The sequence below is a fragment of the Sphaeramia orbicularis genome, chromosome 13 (assembly GCF_902148855.1).
Source record: "Sphaeramia orbicularis chromosome 13, fSphaOr1.1, whole genome shotgun sequence".
Taxonomy (NCBI): Eukaryota; Metazoa; Chordata; class Actinopteri; order Kurtiformes; family Apogonidae; genus Sphaeramia; species Sphaeramia orbicularis.
In genome coordinates, this window is record NC_043969.1 from 47,057,891 (window position 1) to 47,085,846 (window position 27,956).

The 27,956-nt window shown below is 37.3% G+C and overlaps 1 protein-coding gene across 1 annotated transcript; it reads right to left on the reverse strand.

The window, feature by feature from the left end:
• LOC115430993 (sushi domain-containing protein 6) lies at positions 1–27,956 on the reverse strand. Its single transcript, XM_030151216.1, has 5 exons — positions 27,829–27,956; positions 13,575–13,681; positions 9,349–9,552; positions 2,445–2,589; positions 1–2,225 (listed from the first exon to the last, which is right to left on the reverse strand). The coding sequence occupies exons 2-5, from the start codon at positions 13,666–13,668 to the stop codon at positions 1,904–1,906; spliced, it is 765 nt and encodes a 254-aa protein (XP_030007076.1). The 5' UTR covers positions 13,669–13,681; positions 27,829–27,956; the 3' UTR covers positions 1–1,903.

The window sequence follows — 27,956 nt, forward strand, 5'->3', positions numbered from 1 at the left end:
AAACATTGAATACATTCAAGGCCGTCTGATCGTGTTCAGCTTAAAGCGTTGTGTTTCTCAGGTTTGGAATAAAATCTGTGATTAGTGTGATTTTATTTTAACGACTCCAGGCTGTAAAGGATTGTTTTCACCGTTCGTTAAATGAAAATCACACCAGCTTCACACGTTTGTCACAGGTTTCTGACTGAACATGTGCTTCAAGTGTCTGGAAATGGGTTTTTTTTTTTCCAACAGTGACATTAGATTCACCTGGTTCTGCTGCATTTTCATAGTGACATGTGTGAAGATGACGGAAGTCCTCATGTGTCTACACATGAAAAACACACACACACACACACACTGTAACCTGATCACTTTCACATGGAGTCCCATTAATTTTACATCCCATGGTTTTATACAGGCATGAAAATATAACAGAACCATGTTTCTCATGTGCAATAAGTGAAGTTCATGTGGTTTAAGATCATTTTTATGGATGTTTAATGTGTGACAAAGATGTTTTTATCTGTGGAAAATGTGTCGATATCCTCCTGAGACCCAGAAACACATTTTTGTCCTCTGTAGGGGACCAGAGGTTCAGTTCAGAAAAACGAAAACAAAAAAATGCTGTCTACTGTAAAGGGCGTTCTATAAAAAAAATAAATAAAAATGTATCTGAAAAAACTGTTGCATGACGTCGTTTCAAATCAAGGCATTTATTTAATGTAAAAAAGCCAAACCTTTAACGTTCCTGGGTCTCAGAGGACATGAAGGAAACATGTTACCTCATAAACACACATGTGAGAACAGGCTTCATGTGTGTGTGTTTGTACATGTGAAGTCTGTGGTTTTAGAACATGTTCTGTTTATAGAACTGAACCTGATGTGAATCCTTCATTTGTGACCTGCGTTACCACATCATGTGTGTCATCTTCAGGGTTCACATGTAAAATCCACACTTTTATGTAAATATTCAAGAAAAAAAAATCCATGTTTCTTAACATGTGGAATTCATGTGATTTTTTTTTCTAAAATCTGTCAAATTCATCTTTTACTTCACTGATCAGTGAATAAAAACAGTCTGTTCTTTAAGTTTCTGTTAAAAACACTGAATGTTCTTCTTTAAATTAACATCACCATGTCATTGTTCTTTCGGCAAATCACCTCGAGGTGACGCGTGCAGCATCGACACCATCACAGCCAAACACAAATGTACAAAAGTGTCAGATAAAAGTACAATAGAGTCGGTTGCCAAGGAAACACACATTTCCGTACGCGGCGACTTCACGGAGGAAGCCTGCGGATCGACCCCGTCGCTGACGGGAGGAAGGACGACGTCTCCAGGAGAACCAGCCGATCAGACCCTCAAACCCAGAGGGTCCACGTTTGTGCAAAGTGTCGACGTTTTCCTCAGACGACGACGTTTACATGCACGAAATATTCAGAGAAAAAAACCCAATAAAACCTGGAAAATAAACCTGAATGTAACTGATTAAACTGAACCGTTTGAGGCTGAGGTTCCATCAGGATCAGGTCTCGTATCCTGAATCTACTAAAACTGGAAGAATACCAGTAGATCCTCATGTTTGAACTGGAAAATGTTCCATTCTGAAACAGTGTCCAGCCTCTGACCCAGTTCACTCTCAGACTGGTGTGTGTCATGTTTAATGTGGTGAATACTTCTGTGTGTGTAAAGGTGTCGCTTTAATTGGATACGAGGTTTTCCTCCGTCACACACTAACTGTACACTCATCACATCCTGAATGTGGAGGCGGGTCAGTCCTCTTCCACCAATCAGAGCTCATCAGATTTGTCTACAGTGACAGGATGAAGCGTCCTGATGCCGTCTGTCTGTCCGTCTGCGGCGGCATGCAGCTGTCAATCACAGTCCTTGTGGCTCTGACCTGAGGTCAGGTGTGTGTCGTCAGGTGTCCTTGTCGTCTGAAACCCGTAGCTGGTGGGTGTCGGCATCGGTGCGCCGGTGGGTCTGGACCTCCTCGTACGGCGGCGGAGGGTTGTCTGGGCTCTGGTTGGACAGCAGAGGGCGGGTGCTGCCGTCCGATTGGCCGCCGGTGGGTGACTGGTGACGGCCAGGGGCCTCCTGGGCCAATAGGAGCTGGGTGGGTCCAGGGGCGGAGCAAGGGGGGAGGCGCTGACCCCAGCTCCCGTAGACCGCCTCCTCATAGGACGGCAGGGACACCGGGACCCCGTCCACCATCAGGTCCAGCTGGTCTGAGGACCGGCGGCTGCAGGACACAACAGACCAGAGTTAATGAACCAGAACCAGGACCAGGACAGGGGTCACAGACCAGGACCAGAAACCAGGACAGGGGTCATACACCAGGACCAGATGAGTCCAGATGTCACACATGAACATTAAACCATGAGCGTCTGTTGGCGGTGCCTCTAGTGGCCGGCAGTGGTACTGCACATTAAACCTTTACCTCAGTTTTCTACTGTCGTACCTGTGTGATTGACAGGGGAAGAGGCGGGACTTGAGGACGAGGCAGGCGGTGGTGGTGAGGAGGAAGATGGACACGCCCACCGCCGTCGTGGCCATGCTCGGCATCGAGTCGTTCACTCTGTTTTCCGAGTTCATGTTGGAAAACCCTGAGGACGAACGACAAACAGATACTAAAGCAACAGCGAAACTGTTTAATGTAGAGAACCTGCAGAAAATGTCAACGTTTTCACTAAAATAACATGAAAATCAGACACTAATAATATTTATTTACTGTGGGGAACAAACAGTCATTGGTTTGACCTTTAACCTCTGTGTTCCAATCCAGTCTCCATTTTGTATTAAACATGTTAAATTTCTATAGCAGCCCTTCTGTCAGTATACACACGTTATAAAGCTTAGATTCTCCACAGCTGAATCCATTCGTTTATTTTACAGTTTTCCTGAACAATAAAACATAACTAATGACAGAATCAGCTGGATACAGATTAAAGCTAATGTCGTTCAGGTTGTATTTTATCCTCATATAAAAAAGGAAATGTTTATTATCCTTCACATACGGTGTCACAGGTTAATATTGACCTCATGGTTCTTCAGTTCTGAGCTTTGGAACCTGATCTAATAAATAAGATGTGACAGTGAACGTCTCCTGGAGTCAAACCACAGCTGGTGCAGTCAGATATTAAAGTCTATAATTACAGACGATTGTGTTCATAATAAATTGTGATCAGGAGACTAAAGAGTTAAATCAGTTGAAGTTGTTGAGTCTTTTCTGTTCTGATAATATTTATGTGACACAGACACAAAGAGGATCTCTGAAATAATGAGAACCCAAAGCCTTCCAGTGACTCTTCATGGTTATATAACAGATTAAACACTGGCTCAAACTGTCACAAGATTTGAATGTTTATCTCGTTCTCGGCGGAAAATCCAAAATAATAAAAAAAAACAAAAATAGCACAGACGGATTATCGAATAAAAGATCTGAGAGGAGCGTTTGTGATGTGTGCGGTTCGCCGCTGCCCGTGACTCGGCTGCAGTCGTTTTTCCGTGAGGCTGCGATGGCGTCGACGCAGAGGAAATGTTTAATGGTTATGATGGTGGCGTCTCGCGCTTCCTCTTTTGCGTGCTGACTTCCTGTCGCTGTGCATTAGACTGAATGGCGACAGAGGAAGTCGGCGCTGGTCTGAGGAAAGTGAGGCTTCGACTTCTGCAGCAGCGAGACGGCGTTTGTCTGCAGGTTTGTGTTAAGTAGGTCAGAGGATGAGCGGCGCCTCGGCCCGACCAGGAGCTGGGTTTAAGCGTATGTTAGTGAAATGATGCTGACACGACAATAAAAACAGCCTGGATTTCCCTTTTCCTTCCTTTTTTGTACATATTAAAGATGAGTGTGTGTGATTACACAACTGCAGTGGTTGGGGAAGTTCAGATAAAATGACTAAAGCTGAAAATGAGATGAAATCATGATAGGAAAAAAAAAAACACCATCATTTATTGGGCTGTGTATTGGCAAGAATCTGGAGATATGATAGAAATCACAATACTAGGATCACGACACGATATGTCATGGTACTGTTAAAAAGGCAATTTTTTTATTTGTTTTGTTTCTTTTTTTAAAAGATTTTCCTGGAAGAATTGAATAAAACCAGAAATATACACAAATACTAAACACTTTTATTTGATCAGAACAGGATCTAATGCTATATCATAAATTTTTCCTTTGTTAAAACTTACATTATGTTTTACAGACATTACACCAGTGGTTTTCAACCTTGGGGTCAGGACCGAACATTGGGGTCGCCTGGAATTCAAATGGGGTCACGTGAAATTTCTAGTAATTGATAAAAATAAAAATTTACTAATAAAAAAATATATGTTGAGTTGAGAGAGACAATCCCAATCCATAAAAGACAAACTGTGAGTGTGAAACTGCAGCACTGTGGTTCTGTTTATCTGTCACATGTTCACTGTGGTCAGTTTCAGATGCTGCAGCTCTTTCATAATTCATAGTTTGAGTTCTTGTTTGTTCAGTATTAATTGTCAGCCTTGGAAATCACAGCTGGACTGACTGTACATATCCTGACCAAGGAAAATCAAATTCTCTCTTTGTGCAGTAATCTACACCTGGCTTTTCTGCCTCCATCCAGAATAATAATTATGTAGACTAAATGTTGTCTAAAATTAACAGTTATTTGCAACATAGTATAGCAAACTATTACATGATCAAAAACAAATTAATTTTAGCAAAAAAATGTCTCTGTTTTGAATGTCTGGGGTCGCCAGAAATTTGTGATGTTAAAATGGGGTCAGGAGCCAAAAAAGGTTGGAAACCGCTGCTTTATACTTTAAGATCCTGTTCAAATGTTCATACTCCATTAGTTCAGAACTAACATCAGAACGTTATTATTGTGCAATCCCAACAAAGGAACTAACATCTGCTTCTCTCAGACAGTAAAAGGTGCTTTTAGGATGCTTCAAATGAATGTTATTTAACAAAATAGCGTTAAATAATAATAAATAAAATATAAACAAAAAAGAAAAACAAAAAACAAAAGTGAACATCCACAATATCTGCATTTGAATAAATACCTAAAAATATCGATACACTACTTTTTAATATCGATACAGTATTGTGAAATGAAATATCACGATATATTGCAGAATCAATATTTTGTAACACCCCTAATCATTTATAATCACATCAACTCCTTCTGCAGCTTCTAAACTAAAGATAAAGACTAGATGTAAAGCCCAGTTCAGAGCAAACACCAGTGTTGGGGAAACTTCAACTAAAACCACATAGTTCAACTGCATTTTACTGTAACTTGCTGGAAGTTCAACTACATTCAGATTTTGTGCTGCGTCAAGTACTTCAAGTGCATTTTAGGTCATTTTTTGTAGTTTAATAACTCAATTTGCAAACTACAATTTTGGACGACAACATAAAATTAAGGGTTTTTTTAGATTTATTTTTGATTGTTCAAAGTGTTTTTATTTCACATTGAGTCGTCCACAAATTCATAATACAGTCGTGACTTTTTTATACCCAAACCCATGAACACTCCCACCCTGTTGCACCATAAAAAAGACGATAATTAATTAACAATAATAACTAAAGAAAGAAAGAAAGAATAAGAAACTCAGGTATTAGTCACAAACTAATATTAATCAGACTCTCGTGGAATAAGTGATGGATCTGCCTCTTACATGTGATTCAGAACAGGTTTCCAGGCACTAAAAAACACATCCTCTTACAGAATATCTAATGTTTTCCAAAGTTAAATGATGTAAAAGATCCACAAACCAAGCTTTAATTGTTGGAGGTTGTTTATCTTTCCATTTAAGTAGATGTATTTTTTATAATATAAATTGTCTTTCTCCATTGAACACAGACAGGACGATGTTTTGTTTCCATGGCAACAACCCTGTTCTCCCTTCCTCCATCTTTTTTTGGATTTGGCAAATAAATAAATAGACAGATAAACCTGATGTTGTTTCTTCAATTTTCTGCATCAACAGTAGAAATCCCATCTGACTGAATCTGACCTGTGGTTGGTAGTTACAGCTGTCAATCACTTATTAAGCCCTCCCTGTCTGAAAACACCTGTGATTAGTCAAAGTGTGTCGTAATTATGTTCTACAGTCTGAAAACAGAGTCCAGAGAAGGAGGTCAAAGCCTGTTTTCCTTTCAGATACTTGAATTAACCTCCTCAGACCCAGCTACGGGTTTTCTGTCCACATTTGGGGACAAGAGTTTCACAACTTTATACAAAAAAAAAAAAAAGAAAACTGTCCACCACAAAGGATGTTCCATAAAAAATTTAAAAACTGCATTTGAAAAAACTGTTGCATCATGATGCTTCCAATATAGGCACTTACTTAACACAAAACAAAAAAAGCTGGTACTTTGCTGACATTTCCTGGGTCTTAGGAGGTTATATAAAAACAAACCCGAAAAGGAATTCTACAAGTTTTACTCAATAACAGAAAAAATCTATCAATAATCAAAGCTTTAATCTTATTTATTTGCACTATAAGGCTCCAAAAGTGGCTGATCCTCATCTGTAAATGCTCAATATGAGGAAAAAAGGTCATAAGAATAAAAATCTTTCCTGCTTATATATTAATTTATTGATTAATTACTTTGGCGCTGACATTCATTAATCTGATTTTATTTCTTTCAGTGTTTATTACAGTTGCAGGTTCTGTTCATCATTTATTAAGGCCATAAACACACTCATATGTTTAAGCTTATGTAACTTTTCCTGTTAACACTAATGTTTCAGTTGTGTCTTAGAAACAGAACTGAACTCATTTCCTCCCTGATTCATCATAAAAAGGCCGTTTTAGTTTCTAATGAAGCTCAAAAATAGGAAGTTTTCAACAGTGTTAAGTAATTTATTAGGAATGAGAATGAGACAATTTATTCTATATGGGTGCGTCTATGAAACTGGTCCTAAAAACAGGACATGGGGCTAAAAATTCAAACCAGATGTAGACGAATGTTAATGAAGCAAGTTTGGAAGCACTTTGGGTTTATTTGAAAAAGAAATACTTACTGAGATAAAAAAGAAACTATTTTTCAGATAAAACGCATTTTTATATTGTTTTACATTATATTTAATACAAAAATCTGCATGTAACGCGGTCAAAAAGACACATAAATTACATGCTACTATTTTTTTAAAATATCTCTTTATTCTCTCACAGGTACATTTTGGGAGTTAAACTAATTATGCAAGACAGAGTGTTTCACAAAAATGACCGCTGTTGCAAAAGCACTCACAATTTATATGTGTTTAACTGGGCAGGTTCTGCATGTAACACCAGTGGACACGATGGGTTACACACAAAACCTGGAATGAGACTAAGATTCATGAAAAACCCGCATGTGTGGATTAGAAAAGCCACTAGGATCGACACTTTTAACACAGTGTCTTTATCTATAGTCTACAGAAGACCATTTACAGACATGCTCGTTCACATAGGTAGCTTTTACCGTCCCAATTTTGTCCCATTTTTGGTCCTAATATTTGATTAAAAATTCATTAATTTTGGGATGGCTCAGAGCAAGAGTATAATTTTTTTTTTTTTGCATTAATCTGAGGTCATCATTAGGTCCATCCTGAGGGGAAATATGTTTAAATGTCTCTTTTATTATTGGGTCTAAAAAGCAGAAAAGTGACAGATACTAAAATGAACCCAGTTTCATAGAAGCACCCAAATGTGTTTAACTGCAATACATATTCTGTAATAAATGTAAGAGAAAAATCTATGTATGCGAGAAAATAATATATGTGTGTATATGTGTGTGTGTGTGTGTGTGTGTGTGCGTGTGTGTGTGTGTGTGTGTGTGTGTGTGTGTGTAACAGATGGCTGCTTGTTGAATCACACTCTGATTCACTGTGGTTGGTCAAACTAAAACCTTATGATGCTAAAATTAAAAACATGCACTTATCTAAGACTTAAAAGGGAGATTTAATACGTTATATCTGCACGGACCCTCAGAGAGATTTATCCTCTGATTAATCATCTATTCGCTGATTGATTTTATGTCAGGAAACCAAAATCCACCATCAGTCGACGTGTAAAATAAACACAGAAAACATCTTAATATGTGAAATTAAATAAACTCTTTCATATGGACAGTGTTTAATCTGACAGGGAAACGACTTCAGTGTCTGTTTCCTGAATTTGAGCTGAAGAGGAAGTGGAACAATGAGGTTTATAAGAGTTTGAGTCAATGAGGAAGAAGATGATATTAGACTGAGATGATGACTGAGGGATGCTGGGAAACGTCCAGAGGATTCAGCCATCGGAACAGTCATTTAAGACGTTACAACCTTTAAGATTAACAGTACATTCTAGAAAAAAAGAAAGAAAAAAAGAACTAAAAAGAACATAATAATGAAGGAAAACAAACAAATGGAGCCAAATAATCAATAAAATGGACGTGAAATGAAAAAAATAAGCAACAAAATGAGCAAATACAGCCTTGTGATGAATCAGGAAGCTGAGACATGGTCCGACCCCCCATGACCCCCCATGACCCCCCATGACCCCCCATGAGCCCCTAAAGGATCAGGTGGTTACGGAAAGTGAATAAATGAATGGATGAACAAAATAAATGACAAAATGAAATAAAATGAGGAAAAAATAATGAATGCAATGAATAAACATGAGAAAAACAACAAAATAAACTAAATGAATTAGAGACGAGTTAAAACAATGAACAAACAATTAAAACAAACAAAACAATGAAGGAAAAGAACAAAAGTGAAACGCGTTAGAGTAAGAATAATGTACAATAAAAAGCAAGAAAAAATGAGGAAGAAAAAAGCAACTAAATAAACAAAATAAACAGAAATTTGTAAAATAATGAACTAAGAGAATAAAAAACCAACAAAATAATGAAGAAAATGAACCATAGGAACAATAAATACATAAATAAACATCAAGAAAACGAACCAAAAAAATCAAGAAAATAATCAGTCAAATGAAGCAAAACCACAAACGGTCCCCAACACACTGTTAAAACCACAGTGACTGACCATTGGACTGACCATTAGACTGACCACTGGACTGACCATCAGTCTGACCATTTGACTGACCATCTCACTGACCATTAGACTGATCATTGGACCACTGGACCAACATCTGACCAACCATTAGACTGACCACAGTGTATGTGACTGACCATTGGATCAACCATCTGACCGATCATCTGACTGACCACAGTGTATCTGCCCGACCACTGGATCAACCATCAGTCTGACCACTGGACTGACCATTAGACTGATCACTGGACCAACATCTCACCGATCATCTGACTGACCACAGTGTATCTGACTGACCATAAGTCTGACCATCAGTCCGCCCACGCCTCACGCCTGCCGCTGACCTCTTACCTCTGAGCGGGACGCAGGTGGGGATGGGCGGCTGCCACTTCCCGTGCCGACACCTGGACCAGCTGATCTTGTTGCTGACGTGGAACCCGGGTTCACAGAAGAAGTGGATCTGGGTTTTCTGGGTGAAACCGCGACACGGCGACGGTTCGCAGCGGAATCCTCCATGTTCAGGGACCAGAGGGTGGGTACAGTTACTGAGTCTGCCTGAGGACGAACAAGACCACCACCACCATCATCATCATCATCATCATCATGAAGATATTTGTGTTATTTGTGTAAAAAGGTAAAAATACTGATTCAGCTTCTTTAAAGCAGTAAAAGTAAAACATCCTCTTATAATAAAATTAAATGAACCTCATGTCATATTATTGTCAACCAAAGACCATTAACTCTTTTAAATATTTATGCTGTTTTTGTCTTGTTGAATAAGATCTCAGACTGAACACCAGCATTACAATATAGTTTCATCTCATGTTTTCCTTCTGTATATTTGATATGTGAAAAAAAAAGCAACAAAATGAACATCACTGAATAACACTGCCAAGAAAACACACTGAATTTGACAAAACAAGTCACAAAAATGAAGTAGAATAAACAAATAATGGTGAAAATGAGCAAAAGTCAACCATATAACTAAGAAAATGAGCAGACATGAAGAAATAAACTGAATAAAATTAACTAAATAAGTCACAAAATGAACTAAAAAAAAAAACCCACAAAATGAACAAAACAAGTCACAAAATCAACTAAAATTATTAAAATAAGTCATAAAATGAACAAAACTGAACCACATAACCAAAGAAATAAACAAAAAAGTTACAAAATGAACAAAAATAAACACAATAACCCCAAAGTGAACAAAACGAGTCACAAAATGAACTAAAATTAATAAAATCAGTCACAAAATGAACTAAAAATAAAAAAATAACCACAAAATGAACAGAACAAGTCACAAAATCAACTAAAATGAATAAAATCAGTCACAAAATCAACAAACTGAACCACTTAACCAAAGAAATGAACAAAATACGTCACAAAATGAACTAAAAATAAAAACATAACCACAAAATGAACAAAATACGTCACAAAATGAACTAAAAATAAAAACATAACCACAAAATACGTCACAAAATGAACTAAATAGAACAATCTGCTTTTAGCTCCTTTCCATTAAGTCACTTTAATTCATTGAAGAGTATTTCTTTCAAGTCTTTTGCCCACACTCATGTTACCCACATCCTCCGTTTCAACACCTTTCCCATTAAAATGCAGCGTCTGCACAAATGCGCTCAGCACCGTCTGCAGACACATGTTAAACCTCCGGTGGAAATGAGGGGTTTTTTGAATTCACCACAACAACAACAACCAATCAGAGAAATCTGCAGGTGATTTTAAACACATACTGAACCTAAAGCTGATCCGGACTCTGATAAAACAGTCGATAAACCCTCAAAACACATCTTCAGACCACGTCTATCTACGTATTATATTAAAATATGTGCCTTTAGTTGTTTCTCCGCGTTAATATGTTCCGATGTGGCTTGAATACTCGTGGAAATAAGAGGAAATTAAATGAGGAACAAGGAAAAAGTGAAGTTTTGTCTTATAATACTATGACAAAAGTCTTATCATGCAAACGCGTAGCCACAGTCTGTGTTCGTCTGACAAGTTTCACCAAAAAACACTTTTGAACAAGATTGACTTCCTGTTTCAGAGTCACACGGTTTATCCAAGCCCCGCCCCTTTAGGGAGCTAGTACCAGGCTCAGTCCCATTCATTCTAATGGGACAAATGAATGGGATTTCCAGATTTGTGCTAATTCCTTCATCTCAGAGTAAATACTGGACTCATTTTCCGTAATAATGTATCTCTTGAACATTCTGGCATTAAAATGAGATCGTTCAAATGCACCGATCTGGAAATAAACCACATCAGGAAGAGGTAAAACTGAACCGGAAAATAAAGCAAACGATCAATACAGTAAAATAATGTTAGTTATAAGTAAAAATACATTATTATTCCATTTAGACCTCATTCATCTGTGTCGAACCACGTGTTGTTCTTGAAGTTTCTGACCACGCCCACTTTGGAGACCAGTGCATATCATTGGTCATCATCTTTTCCAGCTCCAACATTGTCTAAATTCACTATATGGACAAAAGTAATGGGACACATCATGTCTACAGCTGTAAAATGCCCTGTTCATGCTGATTTGACATAAAAACACCAATATTTCCCTGAAGTATAATGGGAGATTTTGGTGGTTACTTAGTTGTGGTAAAAAAAAAAAAAAAAAGATTATTTACAGTCAGAGCATGAAAAATATTTTAGAAATTTAGAGGAAGAACATTTAAAATTATAATCATGGATTAAAAAACAAATAAATGTTGAGAGAAATTAAGTTAAACCAAACTAACCAATGAAATGATATTTATCCCAGTATAAAACTATATAATAACATTAGTCATTATTGTTTTGTATTCCAGACCCGTCAGAAAAGAAACACCTGAATTCAACGTGGCTACATACTTTTGTCCATATAGTCTATATATGATCTTTTCTGGATCTAAAATAGAACAAAATAGTCAAAAAAATGAACAAAAAACTACAAAGTAAACAATAAAATGAAACAAAAATGAGTATAAAAAGGAACAAAATGCCAATAAAACTGCAACACTGAACAAAATAACCAACAAAATAACCAAAAGGCCAAACACGAACCTTTAACACGACATTTCACAAACTATTAACTAAATATTTATACAAAGAACTGACACGTAAACATAAAACCAAACCAAACTAAACCAGGTTCGTCCTCTGCTTCACCAGTAAAACGACAGGTAGTGAAAATGTTCAGAGTTTAGGTTAAGACGTTTCGCTTCTAAATAAAAACAAAGACGAGTCATGTTGGGCTCAACTGGCCTCCTCCAGAGCTGCTCAGGAGGAGATATTTTTATCTGCAGAGGAAGACGAGGACGAAGATCCACCGTGAATACTCGTGTCAGAGGCAGAGATCGCGCTGAGCTGAACAGAAACTGGAGACGAGGCTGACATTAATGTACGCTTTCACAATCAGTCACACGTAAAAATACAGAACGGCGTCTTCATCAGCCGTCGACTCAGGTGTTAAATGTCGCGTGAAACACATGATTAATAACATAAACAGAAACCAAACCCACTGAAACATCTCACAAACATCTGAGAACATTACTCAGCTCATCCTCGTCGGGTCTGATGAGTTGTTTTCCTTCACGTGTACACGAAGGGTTAATATGTAAGCGTACGCAGACGCTGATCAAATCAACAACAATGAAGAAAAAATATGGAATAAAATGAGCAAATACGATGAAAATAATCAAGAAATTTAATAAAATATAGTAAAAATAGAAGCAAAAGTAATCCAAAAAAAATGAAGAAAAAACAAAATAAACAAAAGTAAAATGAAAAAAATAAACAAAAAAATGACAAAATAAGCAAGAAAATGAACAAAAATGAACAAAACTGCCTATGAAAAGTGCAAGACTGAACTAAACAAGCAACAAAATAAGCACAAAAATGGACAAAATTCGCACAAAAATTTACAAAGATGAAGAAATTATCAGCAAAATACCAAAAAATTTTAAAATATGGAATAAAATGAGCAAATATGAAGAAAATAATCAACTAATTTAACAAGATAAAGCAAAAGTAATTAAAAAATGAAGAAAAAACTAAATAAACAAAAATGAGTAAAATGAATAAAACAGCCGATAAAATAAACCAAAATGACAATATAAGCATAAAAATGAACAAAAATAAACAAAATTGCCCATAAAAAGTGCAAAACCGAACTAAACAAGCAAAAATAATTTAACAAAATAAAGTAAAAGTAATCAAAAAATGAAGAAAAAAACAAAATAAACCAAAATGAGTAAAATGAATAAAAGGTCAATAAAATAAACAAAAAAATGACAAAATACGCAAAAAATGAATACAAATCACCAAAATTACCTATAAAATATGCAAAACCGAACTAAACAAGCAACAAAATAAGCACAAAAAGTAACAAAGATGAAGAAATTATCAGCAAAACAACAAAAATGAGTAAAATAATGTGAATTAAACCTGGTTCAGATGAAACGGTTTGAGTCTATCTAGAATAAATGAGACAAACTGAACCTAAAAACCAACATGTCTGCTGTGTTTGGTCTTTAATGGGGTCAAAGGTCAAAGGTCAAAGGTCATACCTGCGGTGAGCTGCGGAATGGAGACCAGGAGGACGAGTCCACAGACCAGACCGACGAGTCCACGAGGCCATGGACAGAAGACTGACGCCGACATCAAACCAGACGTCCTGGACACACAACGGGAGGACAAAGGTCAGAGAGAGACACACACACGCACACACGCACACACACACACACACACACACACACACACAGGACTTGTAGACCTGTACCCCAGTACCCCTGTGGACCTGTACCTCTGTAGACCTATAGTCCTGTAAACCTGTATCCCAGTACCCCTGTGGATCTGTACAGACTTGTCCTGGTTTTGACCTTTGACCCTACAGACCCCGCCTCCTCCTCCTCTTGTGTAGTGCTGGGTGACATGACAATACATACTGTGGGGACGATAGAAAAGTGTCTATCATGCCATTTCTCTTCTATCGTTTCTAACCTAATTTTATCAGTTATTACAGCAAATATATCCTGAACCCTTTCATGCATACTGGTCACTCCAGTGGACAGTTCTTCTCCAGCTGTTCTCTTGTATATTCATGGGTTTTGTTGTTTTAGTTCCATATCAGCCAACACAGTGAACGCTTATGCATCATCCCATACACTGTAATTCAGACCATTACTGTAACTTTGCTGTTCTTGATAAACCTGATCTGCACTAACATGTTTCAGTGTACATCGTTATTTGTTAGAAATTTTTTTTTTTTTTTTTTTGCACATTATCTCCATGAAACGAGTAATAATTAGCATTAGAATATGTTAAAATGTGAGAAAACATCAGATTTTATTTCATTATTTTAATATCAATTTCTGATATTGGGTTTTAAACATGTTTCTTTACTTCAAAAATTAAATGCATGGACGTTTTTGTAACTCCATGAAAAAAAAACAAAAAACAACTTGATCACATTGGGTTTTTTTTCATGCCTATGGAGGAATAAAAACACTCAAGAAAAAAATCTTAACTAAGGTCCTCATAATTAATGCATGAAATAAGTAAATAAATAGCCTGCGACGATTGTATTAGTGTTGTCACTATGCATACTCTAAGTTTATATAAGTGAAAATAAAGAGGAATAAAAAAGAGATTTTTCGCAAAGAAACTCCGTCTTGTGGTTTTGCGACATGACGCTGCTTTACGTTCTTTGATTCTCACGCGGATTTGCGACATGCTTTACGTTACTTAACTCATGAGTGCTGAACGATGGACGCGTGACAGGTTGAAGTTTCATTCCTGGAGTCGCAACAGACAGAGACAGCTACGCAGGCAGCCCAAGAAGAACCCCCTTACCAAAAAGAGGGGGTACGTCTGCGATTTGGTTACATTTTGGGTTCAAGAGGTCCGACACGGAGCAGAAGACGGCCATATGCAAACTATGTTACCAGACTATTCCGATGCCAACACAACAAACCTCTTCTATCACCTAAAGAAGGTCCACCAAAAAGAAGACTTAAGAATCCAAAAAATCCGAGCTAAACCAAGTTGTGGAACAGCGGGGACAAGTTGCGAAAAGAAAAACTATAGCCAGCCAAAGACAAAGCAGTCTTTCGCACAAAGCTAGTATGCGAAAGTATGAGAAAACGTCCCAGCGCCATAAACAAATCACATGTGCCGTCTCGCGTTACATTTGTGAAGGCGTGGCTCCAGTGTATGTAGTTGAGAAGGACAGCTTTCCAGAGCTCGTCAAAGTCCTTGATCCGAGGTACGTTATGCCCGGTCGTAAGCACTTCAGTAAAGTCGAGTTGCCTCGCTTATATGACGCACGCTGGGCCAAAGTAGAGAAGGATGTTTGCGGTGCGGTGCATTATACGCTGACTACTGCCCTGTGGACCAGCAGAGCTATGCAGCCCGACATGACATCATCATCTGAAAGGGCCTTCAGTGCCAGTGGGAACATCATCACATGTAAGAGGTCATGTCTTCAGCCAAACACAGGTGACCAACTTGTCGTCCTTGCACTCAACCTATAAATTTAAAAGAAACACTGCTGCTGTGGTCCTGCCTCTCTCCACCTGCTGCTGTGGTCCTGCCTCTCTCCACCTGCTGCTGTGGTCCTGCCTCTCTCCACCTGCTGCTGTGGTCCTGCCTCTCTCCACCTGCTGCTGTGGTCCTGCCTCTCTCCACCTTCATCGTCATCACTCACTTATCCATATAGTTACAATAGTGTTTATTATACTGTTCTATAGATGTTCTAGTTCAGTTATCTGTGCATGCGTCTCCCCCTACCTCCCCCCTCTCCACCAGTCTCTCTCTATCGCTCTCTCTCTTCTCCTCCTTTACTCTCTCTCTTTAACCCCTCCTGGTCCTGTCAGACGTCCGTCCTTCAGGAGTTTGGTTCTGCTCCAGGTTTCTGCTGTTAAAGGTCGTCTTTCCTTCCACTGTCATCAGAAGTGTTCGCTCCTGGAGGATTCTGTTGGGTTTCTGTAAATTGGCTTAAAATTTGATTTGATCTTTCTCTCCTTTGTGTGAAGCACTTTGTAACATGTTGTTTTAAAAAGTGCTATATAAATAAAGCTTTACTTACATATCTACTTCTACAAAGTAGCCTTTTATGTTTGCACTTTTGTTCGTGGTCAATGCCTTAAACAGAGTTCTGTTCAACCCACATGTTTACTTTTGACTCTTTATATTGGTTTGCAAACTTCGCACTACAAGGTTACAGATTTCAGAAAGTTGAAAAATAATTTATTTTTTATAGCTGAACTTTTGTGCAAAAATATGTTTTTCTTCTCAGAAACTTGAAACTGTTGTGCACTTTTAAAAAAACGTTACAAATAGAGTTTATTTTGACAATTCAGTTTAAATAACTGTATGATTTTGAAAAAAATGTGAAGGCTACTGTACCTCCTCCACAGCTGTTTTCATTGGAGACATTTATACTGCTGCACTGAAATGCATGTCTCTCATTTGTGACAGTTCAGTTTAATGTCACTTCAAAATGAAGTTGGAGAAAAGTAAGCAATGAAATTTTTGTCAAACTTTTCAGAGAATGACTGAAAACATACTTTATTGTGGTATATTGTGATATATATTGTTATTGTGATATAAAATAATCCATATCGTGATATATGATTTTTTCCGCTACACTACTCTTGTGTACAGTTTCCTGTGGGTACCGCCCCTCCTGATGCCCCCACCGACTCCACAGCAGTAAACCTCATCCTCCTTCACCCTGAAACTGAAACTGGACCACGGGAACCCGCCTGCGTCTCCAGATCCACATGGGTCTGCGTTGACCCGGTGCCACGGCGCTGACCCGGTGTCAGCTAAATGTCAGACGCTGTGTGGGCGTCAGGAGTGGGTTTCATGTGATCTGAGGTGCCAGTCATCTCCAGAACAGGAGGGGGGGGGCTGCCTGTCACGCACGCAGCCGCCGTGTTTGATGGCGCCGACCTGCGTGGGCGCTGTGAGTCATCACGGACCGGCTGGTGGTAGAACTTCTGCTCAAGTGTTTGTGGAGTTGGAGACACGACTGAGTTCTGACACCAGAGTCATCCAAAGAACAGATAATTAAAGGAAGAAATGAATAAATACCATCCACTAATGAAATATTAACCCTTAAAACCCCAGTGGTACTTTTATGGTACGTCCCAAATGAATTATATTCTATATGTAACCTTTTTTAAGTCATTTATCACCATTTATTGGAATATTATCCTGTTTATCTTTTATCATTTATTTATTTATATTTTGTTAACTGCGAAATTTCCCCACAATGGGATAAAGTCTTATCTTATTTTAAGTTTTTCCAATGTAAATCTTGTATTTTTATTAGATTTAATTGACTGATCATGTAGATGTTCATTAAATCTCAGAGTAAATTCAAAGGTTATTACATCAAAAGAGGAAAAAAAAAATAGGAAAAAAGGACTTTTCTCTATATTTAACCATTTTAAAGTCATTGTTTATTTATCTATTTTTTTTAATTTTGTCTTGTTTTTTCATGAAGAAAATATTGAATAAAATGAGCAACTGAATAAAATAATCATGAAATGTAACAAAATAAAGCAAAAACAGAAGCAAAAGTAATCAAAAAATGAAGAAAAAAAACCCCAAAATAAACAAAAATGAGTGAAATTAATAAAACAGTTGATAAAACAAACCAAAAAAATGACAAAATTAGCAAGAAATCATGTGTAAATCATGTATTTTCTTATATTTAATTCACTGATGTTTTGTTTTTGTTTTTTTTTTAAGAAATTTCAGTTTTTGCAGGTGGATTTGTCATTATTTTTAGGCTTTTATTTTATTAAAACTAAACCAAAACACTCAATATTTTACATTTTGTCAGATTTTGACCTAATTCACGCTCTTTCACAAAAAACAATGAAATTAATCCAAATTCTTATGCATCAAACTGAAGATAATGTGGTTTTAACTCATTTAATCTCAACTCAAAACAAACAGCAGGAAATTCCTCAAATCTAGAGCCACAAAGTTATGAAACTGACCAAATATTCCACACGTACACGAGTAAAACTAAACACTAAAACATTTGGATGCTTTTTTTTATCTGAAAATTTGACCCAACTAAAAGCTACATCATCGTATGTAGGTCGTCATGTTAGGTTTCCTGTTAAAACAAACAGATGCAGTTCAACAGGGTCGTGTTGTCGTACCTGATGATTCAAAAGGTGTCAAATAAAAGCTGTCGTGTATTTGCTGCATATGGGAGTTCTTCTTGGAAACCTTCTGCATCACACAGGAAACGACGCGACGAGTGTTTCTAGTGATGTGTGACGGCGCTAATTTCTTTTCCGATACAATACCGAGTAAAAGTCAGACTAATATCCCCGAGGCTAAAACTGACACGGAGGGTTTATCTGTGTTTTATCTTCTGATCAGAGGAGGTGAAAGGCCACAGCTTCCTCCAGTTCCATCAGATACTGGAGCAAAAAAAAGAAACGCTGAGTGAACGACTTTAACCTCGATGAACGAGTCCGGGCTCCGAAACACACATGGACCAGTTTAACCCTTTAACCCAGTGGTTTTCAACCTGGGAATTCAAATGGGGTCGCCTGAAATTTCTAGTAATTAATAAAAATAAAACAACTTACTAATAAAAAAATATATGGTGAGTCGACAGAGACAATCCCAATCCATAACAGACATGACAAACTGTGAGTGTGAAACTGCAGCGCTGTGGTTCTGTTTATCTGTCAAATGTTCATTGTGGTCAGTTTCAGATGCTGCAGCTCTTTCATAATTCATAGTTTCATTTCTTGTTTGTTCAGTATTAATTGTCAGCCTTGTAAATCCAAGCTGGACTGACTGTACATATCCTGACCAAGGAAAATCAAATTCTCCCTTTGTGCAGTAATCTACACCTGGCTGTACTGCCTCCGTCCAGAATAATATACATTATATAGACTAAATGTCCTCTAAAATTAACAGTTATTTGCAACATAGTATAGCAAACTATTACATGATCAAAAACAAATGAACCCTTTCATGCATAAGTCACTCCAGTGGACAGTTCTTCTGCAGCTGTTTTCTTGTATATTCATGGGTTTAGTTGTTTTAGTTCCACATCAGCCAACACAGTGGACACTTACACATCATCTCATATCCTGACATTCAAACTATTACTGTAACTTTGCTGTTCTTCATAAACCTGATCTGCACTAACATGTTTGAGTGTAAATCAATTGTTATTTGTTAGACAAGAAGGTTTTTTTTTTTGCACATTATCTCGATGAAGTGAGGAATTAATAGCATTAGAATATGTTAAAATGTGAGAAGACATCAGATTAGCTGCATTAAACATGTTTTTATTTCATTGTTTTCATATCCCACTCTGACACTGGGTTTTAAACACGTTTCTTTACTTCAAAAATTAAATGCATGGATATTTTTGTAACTCCACAGAAAACAAAAAAAACTTGATCGCATTGTTTTTTTCATGCCTAAGGAGGAATAAAAACACTGAAGAAAAAAAATCTTGACTCAGTTTCTCACAATTAATGCATGAAAGGGTTCATTTTAGAAAAAAAAAAAAAAAAAAAACTCTCCGTTTTTAATGTCTGGGATTGGCAGAAATTTGTGATGTTAAAACGAGGTCATGAGCCAAAAAAGGTTGGGAACCACTGCTTTAACCCCTGACGTGTCGGCGATGAGCGTTCTGAACGTATGATGTATTTTAAATATTCTGAAAAATTCAACCGTTTATCACCGAGAACGCATAAGAACACTGTTCATTTTTTGCTTATGCAGAGTCGAAAAGGTTGATATGACCAAATGGATAGAAGAAGAAACTCCTTCAAAACGTCTCTGGAATCTCTGACATCAGACTATATTTCTCTGGGAAGACTAAGGCCATTTCTCGATACACGTTCTTGTCTGTTCCTCCGTTCCTTCGTGAAACGTCATCAGTCGCAGCCCAAGTTCTGTTCCGATTGCAAGTTCGCATAAACTAAGAATGCATGGAATACCCGGGTGTTGTTCTCATCAGCTAGCTTAAACCAATGACTTGGCTGGCAAAATATCTCAAGATGCACTTCGTACTACTCTCGAATGCTACGGCGGCTTCCGATAACTTAATTCAGAAATGTTTTTTGACCAAACGACCGTAAGGAGATGATGAGATATAATGTTACAACGCGAGCGAGAGGCCGAATAGCGAGAAATGCGTCTTTATTATCATGATATGGGATTCAACGAAATGTCTTACAGTTTTGAAAAATACACGAAACGCATAAATGACGTGTAAATACTAGCATAAACCTATTGAAATCAAATCGAGTGACATTGTGGTGATTTGAGGGAAATACGTTATGGGGCAGATGACAGAAATAAAGCAGAGACAAGGGAGGAAAGTTCACAAGTACGCAGGAGTTCCAATTACGGACAGACTTGTGTTCTTAGGAAGTCCGTTCTCTGCGACTGTACTCTGTGTTGTTGATATTGAGAGATGGCATAAAATTCTGTGTTAACGGTCAGAAGGACGTCTGTACGGCAAAGTTTGACAAAGTGTTGGAATATCTGGGAACTCAGAGTGGAACTGCCTGAAATGTTAGACCTACTAAGGACTTCTGAGCTCAGCTGTGGACGTATTTTGGATTTGCTACATATTTCATACAGCCTGCAGATGGACTGATCTGGACTGCTAGAATCTGGAAAATGTTCAATAAAAAGAATGTTAAAAAAAATTATAAATTCAACTGTTTGCTCAATTGGAAAAATGTCAAACTGTGCTGATAGAATAGACCTTGTTCTTTCCACAGACTAGTCCACCCCCCACCCCACCCCCAGCCGTCTGTGGAATGGGGGTAAAACACAGAGCAGTGAGTGGAAACTGACTCACTATAATAAAAAATAGACAGTTTGGGCTTTTTTTTTTTTTTTTTACACTGTTTTCCTCGTGGTTTTTATTGTTGTTTGCAGTGTTGTGGTGATTTTCCTTTATTTATTTATTTATTACTGTGTTTTCACTGAGTTATGTCTGTGGAAATGCTTTTTGGAGTTCAACCAGAAAAACTCTTGGGCCAGAATTCAAATACTTGTTGTTGGTTCAGTGTGTTCCAGTTCACAGTTCATCAAACAACTGATAAAACTGTCACTTCATTCTCATATTAGGACTTCTTTTTCCCCAAATACCTGATGTGTTTTATCTTCAGCATGGCCCTAAAACACATTCGTAGTGATGATGTCGACACAGAAATTTGATCAAATGCATAATTTATAGTTTATCGACAGAGGACCACGACATAGAACCTAAACCATGGACGAAAATGATGGACTTTTGTGTCGGTTTTGGATGTTTCTAATCAAAGAAATGCAAAGACACATGATCTGTGAACGTAATGAACTTATGTTTGAGTTAATAATAATAATAATAATAATAATAATAATAATAATAATAATAATAATCTCAAATGCATTAAACATAAAGGATGTAAAAGAAAAAATCATCAAAAAAATTCAATATTCCAGTAGAGTGGCTGTAAACTCTAATGAGGTTCATTAATGGAGTATTTAAATGTATTTACTTCTGAAATGGATCCATATATATATATATACACACATATATATGTATAAAAAGCCATTTCAACATCAAATATTTAGTGAATATTTATTTTCTCTGATGCTCTGGTTCTGATCTGATCATATTTACTTCACAACCATATTTTTTTCCGTCAGTCTTAATAAAAATACAGTGTTTTATCAACAAACTGAAGCTTTAACACTTTAGAACAGACAGCTCTGATGGTGTTTTTACTGTGATGGTGATGAAATGTATGATAATCCATGTTTCACCAGGACACAGTGGGTTGAATCTGTCCACACATCGACATATTTCAGAGTCAACCGGACGAGCACAGACAATAAATAAGTACCACCTACAGAAACTTCCACATAGAAATCCCAGGAAAAGAAAAGCATCCTGCAGGAAACACCCACACCGAGCATCAGCGGAGTGTTCACCGAGACCAGAGTGGAGATAAACGGACGGTTAGAAACACCGACTGGGACCAAGAATGGCTCGAACGACCAAGGAGCGGCCTAGGAATGACTAAGGAATGAGCAGGAACGACCAAGAAATGACCAGAGATGACCAAGAAACGACCAGAGATGACCAAGGAATGACCAAGGAACGACTGACGACCAAAGAATGACCAAGGAATGACTAAGGAATGAGCAGGAACGACCAAGAAATGACCAAGAAAGGACTGACGACTAAAGAACAACCAAGGAACAGCCAAGGAATGACTAAGGAATGAGCAGGAACGACCAAGAAATGACCAGAGATGACCAAGAAACGACCAGAGATGACCAAGGAATGACCAAGGAACGACTGACGACCAAAGAATGACCAAGGAATGACTAAGGAATGAGCAGGAACGACCAAGAAACGACCAACGACCAAGAAACGACCAGGAACGACCAAGGATTAAACCTGGTGTAATGCACATGAGTTTACACAGTCCAGTTTAAGAAGAACCAGAAGACGACTGAATGAATTCAACTGATACAACAATATAACTCTGGTTTTGGATGACGTGAAAATATGCTAAAAATCACAGAATGGTTGATTCTGATCGATCATACGAAGATGTTTGGAGGCGAAATCATGAATCATGATAATTATTCTACTGATTTTAACATGATGATATTCTATTTCTGTCATTAAACAAAGTATCAGTCAAATCCAGTCACATGGGGTCAAGTCTCCTCAGCCTGGACCAGGTGTGGACCAGATGTGGAGAATGTGTGGGCCAGGTGTGGAGACAGCGTGGGCCAGATGTGGACCAGGTGTGTAGAATATGTGGGCTGGGTCTGGACCAGGTGTGCTTTTGGTTTATGGTTTTGGTTTATGCAGACTTTGGAAACATTCTTGTTGTTTAAATGTGTTGTATAAAGTGGGTTGGATTGGAGGTGTAGACCAGGTCTGGGGAATGTGTGGGGTAGGTCTGGACCAGGTCTGAGTCTGGACCATTAATGTTAAATCAAAATAAAGAAAATGAGGATAATTTTCGCATTCAACAAAATGAAAATGAAAATTATTTTTATATTATCAATAAAAGACTCAAGACATAAACAACATAAAAGGCAAAACATGAAAATAACGTAGTAAATAATAAAACTTAAACTGAAAAATGAAGAAACTAAGATGGTTATTTGTTATTTTAAATCATTAGTAAAAGATACAATGAGATAAAAATAATACAGAGACATAAAAGAAAGTTGACATAAGTGACAAAGACAAAGGAAAATGAAAACACAAACTGACTTCTTATCTGAACGGGCGTCGCTGGTGGATGTTAAGAAGGTAAACAATGACTCGACACTGGTTGTGATGGTGTTTGACGTCGACCGATGGTGAGACTGGTTTTGTCTGGACCATCAGGCCCTGACGTGGCCTTTAGTCCACGTTCTAAAACCTCCATCTGTGTTCCATGAAGCAGGTTTGCGATGCTTTGTAAAGTCTGTTTACACAACGTACGACAACAAAGCCCGACTCACAATGGAAGTGCTGATGCTGCTGATGTTTCAGGTCACATGAGGCCGTGGGCGCAGAAACCGTTTATGACCTGAACCGTAAAACACACGGGCCTGTCAACCCACCACCTGATAAATGTTAATGACTAACGATGAAACGACAGCGTTTATCACACAGCGTTTGGCTTTGATGACGGTTTTATGTCGAAATAATTAACCATGAAGATCAGGGACCTGAAAGTTAAAAGCATAAAGAGGAGTTGGAGTTGTTTTCATCTTGTTGAACTCAGATCGCATCAAGAAAATAAATAAAATAAGAAGTATATCATGGGGTGGACGCTGCAGGTGTGTGTATTTTTGTCTTATAAAAAATATTACATTTTCACATCTAGAATTCAAAAAGCTGTATCTTGGAAGTGGTTATAAATAAAGTCGTACTGTAAATAAGAAAAATATAGGGTATGAACCAAAGTGTATGACGGGAGTAAATTTAATCATAATTTGCATATTGTGAAGTTCAACGCTGGTAGCCGTATTGGATTGCATAACTTTTAATAAAATTTAACTTTGAACATACAGTATTTACATGGAAGTTTTCTTTGTGTTTTTGGTTTTTGTCATCTTATCCTTAAAATAAATGAACTAAAACATTTATTAGTTGAAAGTAAAATGCAGTAAATTTTTTAGTATCCTTTAATCCAAGCAGCAGAGTAGACAAATCTGTTGTTATCTATCCAAACTAAAACTAAAACTAAACAAGTGGTGCCAGGTACAACAAACCCCGTCCCTCACACGTATTGTAGTTTATTTTGGAATCGATCCAGTTGATGTCATCATGTCTATGCATGTGCTGATGTCAGCATATCAATTGCTTCTATGTATGTGCCAAGTTTGAAGTAAATTGAAAGAAAATTGATGTTTTATAGTTGAGAAATTTTGCCCATTATAAGTATATGGGAGAAGAAAACATTTAAAAATTCATAAAATTTTTTAACTTTGACCTTCTTTTCCCAAAATGTAATCACATCTATTCTGGGTCACTGGCAATCTATAAACCAAATTTGGTATGAATTCAACCAATAGTTTTGCTGCTACAGACATTTGAAATTTCACCCATTATAAGTACGGGGGGAAAAAAAGATTTAAAAAATTCCTAAAAAATGTGAACTTTGACCTGCGTTTCCCAAAATGTAACCACATCTATTCTGGGTCACTGGCAATCTGTAAACCAAATTTTCCAGAATTCAACCAGTAGTTTTGCTGCTAAAGTGTTAACAAAGAAACAAACACACAAACCGAACCAAAAACAACACGACTTGCCTCCTCTTTGTGGGTAATAAACTTTACTTATTTACTAAACCAGTTCAGAACTAGGCCTTTAAACTGGATTTACTTCTTCACTATGAATAGAAACATGCCCTGAAATGGTGTTAGGATTGAAGGGGTACATGTCCGCCATCTATTGGTGGGAGGTGGTTCCAAAATTTGGAAATAATCTGGAGCAATGGTCTTTTTCATTTACTTATGTTGATTGTCACAATATTGCAACGTTGGTGTTTAAAAGGTTAACATCACTGTTGTGTTGATGCATCTTTTATGAATAATTTAACACCAAACACCCAAAACCTTAACTGTGATTTCATTAACACTGTCTTAGACATCGAGTCACTGATTTCAAGACATTATCTCATTGGAAATGAATGGGAATATCTTTGTGATGTTTGTTGCCACGGTTACTCAAACTGCTAAGTAGCATCACAGACTATTCACATCACATCGTGTTTGTTCTACTGGATGAGTCAAAACACATGTAGATCATTAATATGTATCTGCCTCTGTCTGATCAAACACCACGGTATGGTCACATGTCAATCACATAAAAGTCTGAAGGTGATGGTCAACGTGTAAAACAACAGAACAGGTTTGAACGACCAAGTAAAAAAAAAAAAAAAAAGACATATGAACGACAAAAACTACTGGAATAAACCTGGTGACACTGACGACACAAAACATGAAAGATGAAGACCTGCAGATAAACTTTAGGATTAGGTTTACGTGTAAGAATAAGACAAAATGATCCAATGAATCAAGAGTTTCATAAGTGTGAGTTAATTCTGGATCTAAAATGAGTCACTGAGATGTTTTTACTGGGTCACATGACATGCCAAGTTATTTTAGTGATTAAAGGAGTGATATTTTGCTTTTATTAAATGGAATTCTTCATTTTCCAACATTTCCCTGTGGTCTCCATGAACTGTAAATGCTCTGCTTGGGTCTGAATTCTTCAATAATTCAACTCCACAGGTCCATCTTCAACCCTGTTTCTGAGTAATGACACCAGAAAGGTGGTTTGGAGCGCTGGCCCTTTAAATGCACATGAGCCACTTCAGGCCCCGCCCCCTCCAGGTTGTTGGCTGTTCTGCTCTGTCCCGTTCAACCAACAACTGAACATTTTAGGTAACTGGCTCAAAGTTCGGACATATTTTCACTTTTTACTACAACTGCTGCTGCTGATAAACAATTATGTCGTACTAGGAGAAATGTTCGTCGGAAGTCTGGACCTTATATGTGCAAATGTCATGACGTAACAAGTTATGACGCAAATTAAGCAGGAATTAAAGCGGGTTGTAGAAATCCACTTGATTTTTGCCGGAATGAATATAAAGATAGCTTTGCAGCACCTACTTTACGAACTATTAGGGTCCAAATACACAAATAAATGAACCAAAGACTAATTAAAGTGGGTTTAGATAAATATGAGCCCTTTAACATAGAAGAAGGGGGTTAACAGGAAGAGTTTAGAAGAACAAGAGGAAAAAAAATTAAACTCCCAACATGATGGAAACAACACAACAAGAGGTAAAAAGACAAAAATAAAGACAAAGATTCAACGAGATGAAAAAAATGAAAAAGAAACAACAAACATTGAAAAATACGCAACCAGATGGAAACAAGACAAGACGCCACAAGATGAATAGAATGTAAAATAAAACTTAGATGACAAAAATGTCGCAAAAGAAAGACAATGAAACTAAACGGAAAAATGAAACCAGATGAAAATGTAAAAAAATGCGAAAAAATGGTGTAAAAGATGCAATAAAATGTAAATATTATAAAAGCAAACAAGATAAAATGAAATAAAAGATTCAAAACAATGAAAATAATGTCAAAGAAACTAGACAAAAATGTAAAACGTGCAGCAAAATGAAAACGTATAAGACACAAAAAAAATGAAGTATGACATAAATGTCGTAAAAAAACAGTAACAAGGCACAAAAATGGAAACAAAACAAACAAAAAAAGAAAATGTAACAGATGAAAATAGAAAAGATACAACATGACAAAATTAAGAAAGGACTCAACAAAACAAAAACTAGGCTATGTAAAATACGCAATGAAAAACGTCATAAGAAAAAAAAGTTGTAAAAGGCACAAGATAGAAACAACGTAACAAGACACAGAATAACAGAAGACAGAACAAGAAAAAAATATGCAAAAAAATACAGGAAAAAACAACATTAAAAAACGCAAGATAATGAAAACATAAAAATACAATAACGAAACAGAAGACACAAGATGGAGACGATGCAAAAACAAACACAATGAACATTATATAATAGACACTAGAAGAGGAAAATGACAAAAAAGATGCAATAAGACAAAAACCACAGGATGGAGGAGACCCAAAAGATGCAAAAAGAGAAAACAGCAATACAATGAAACATAATAAACACAAGAAAACACTGAAAAAAGATGAATGAAAAGCATCAACTTGAGAAAATTTATTAAAAAGACACTTTGAGAAATATTGGATGAAGGAAATATAGATAAAATGTAGAAATTATAGTGATTCTACATGTGTCCTAAACAGGTTTGGTTTGGAAAATATAAATGAAATGATAATAAATGTCAGTGTTTCCTCTAATATTTAATTCAATCCATAATAAAAGATCCTCATTCACAACCAAACTGAAAATAATATGATAATAAACCATCAGGTCTGCAGAGTCCACATATTCACACAAATGTACTGAATTAAAGGTGGATCAGTCAGTCCCACACAGACCCGGTCCTGGGTTCGATCCCACCTGAGATGAACCTGAACAGAGACCAAGACCTGGACCAGGATCCGGATCCAACACAAACACATAAATAAATAAAAAAAAACCAATAATAACATCAACAACCTGGAGCTTCAGGACCGCGATGGATCCGGATCTACATGGACCAGGTCTGAGGAGACCCGGACACAGACCTGGTCGATGTGGATCACGGATGGACCTGGTTTTAGTCTCAGCTCCGTCGGTAAAAACGTCTCACCTGGAGCCCGGTGCGCGTGCCTGTGGTCCGGTGTCAGGTCCGGGGGTTTGGGGGGTCTGGAGGTTCTGCACGGTCCGGCACGGTCCGGCTCAGATCAGCTGCTGCTTCTTCTGCTGCTGCTCGGCAAC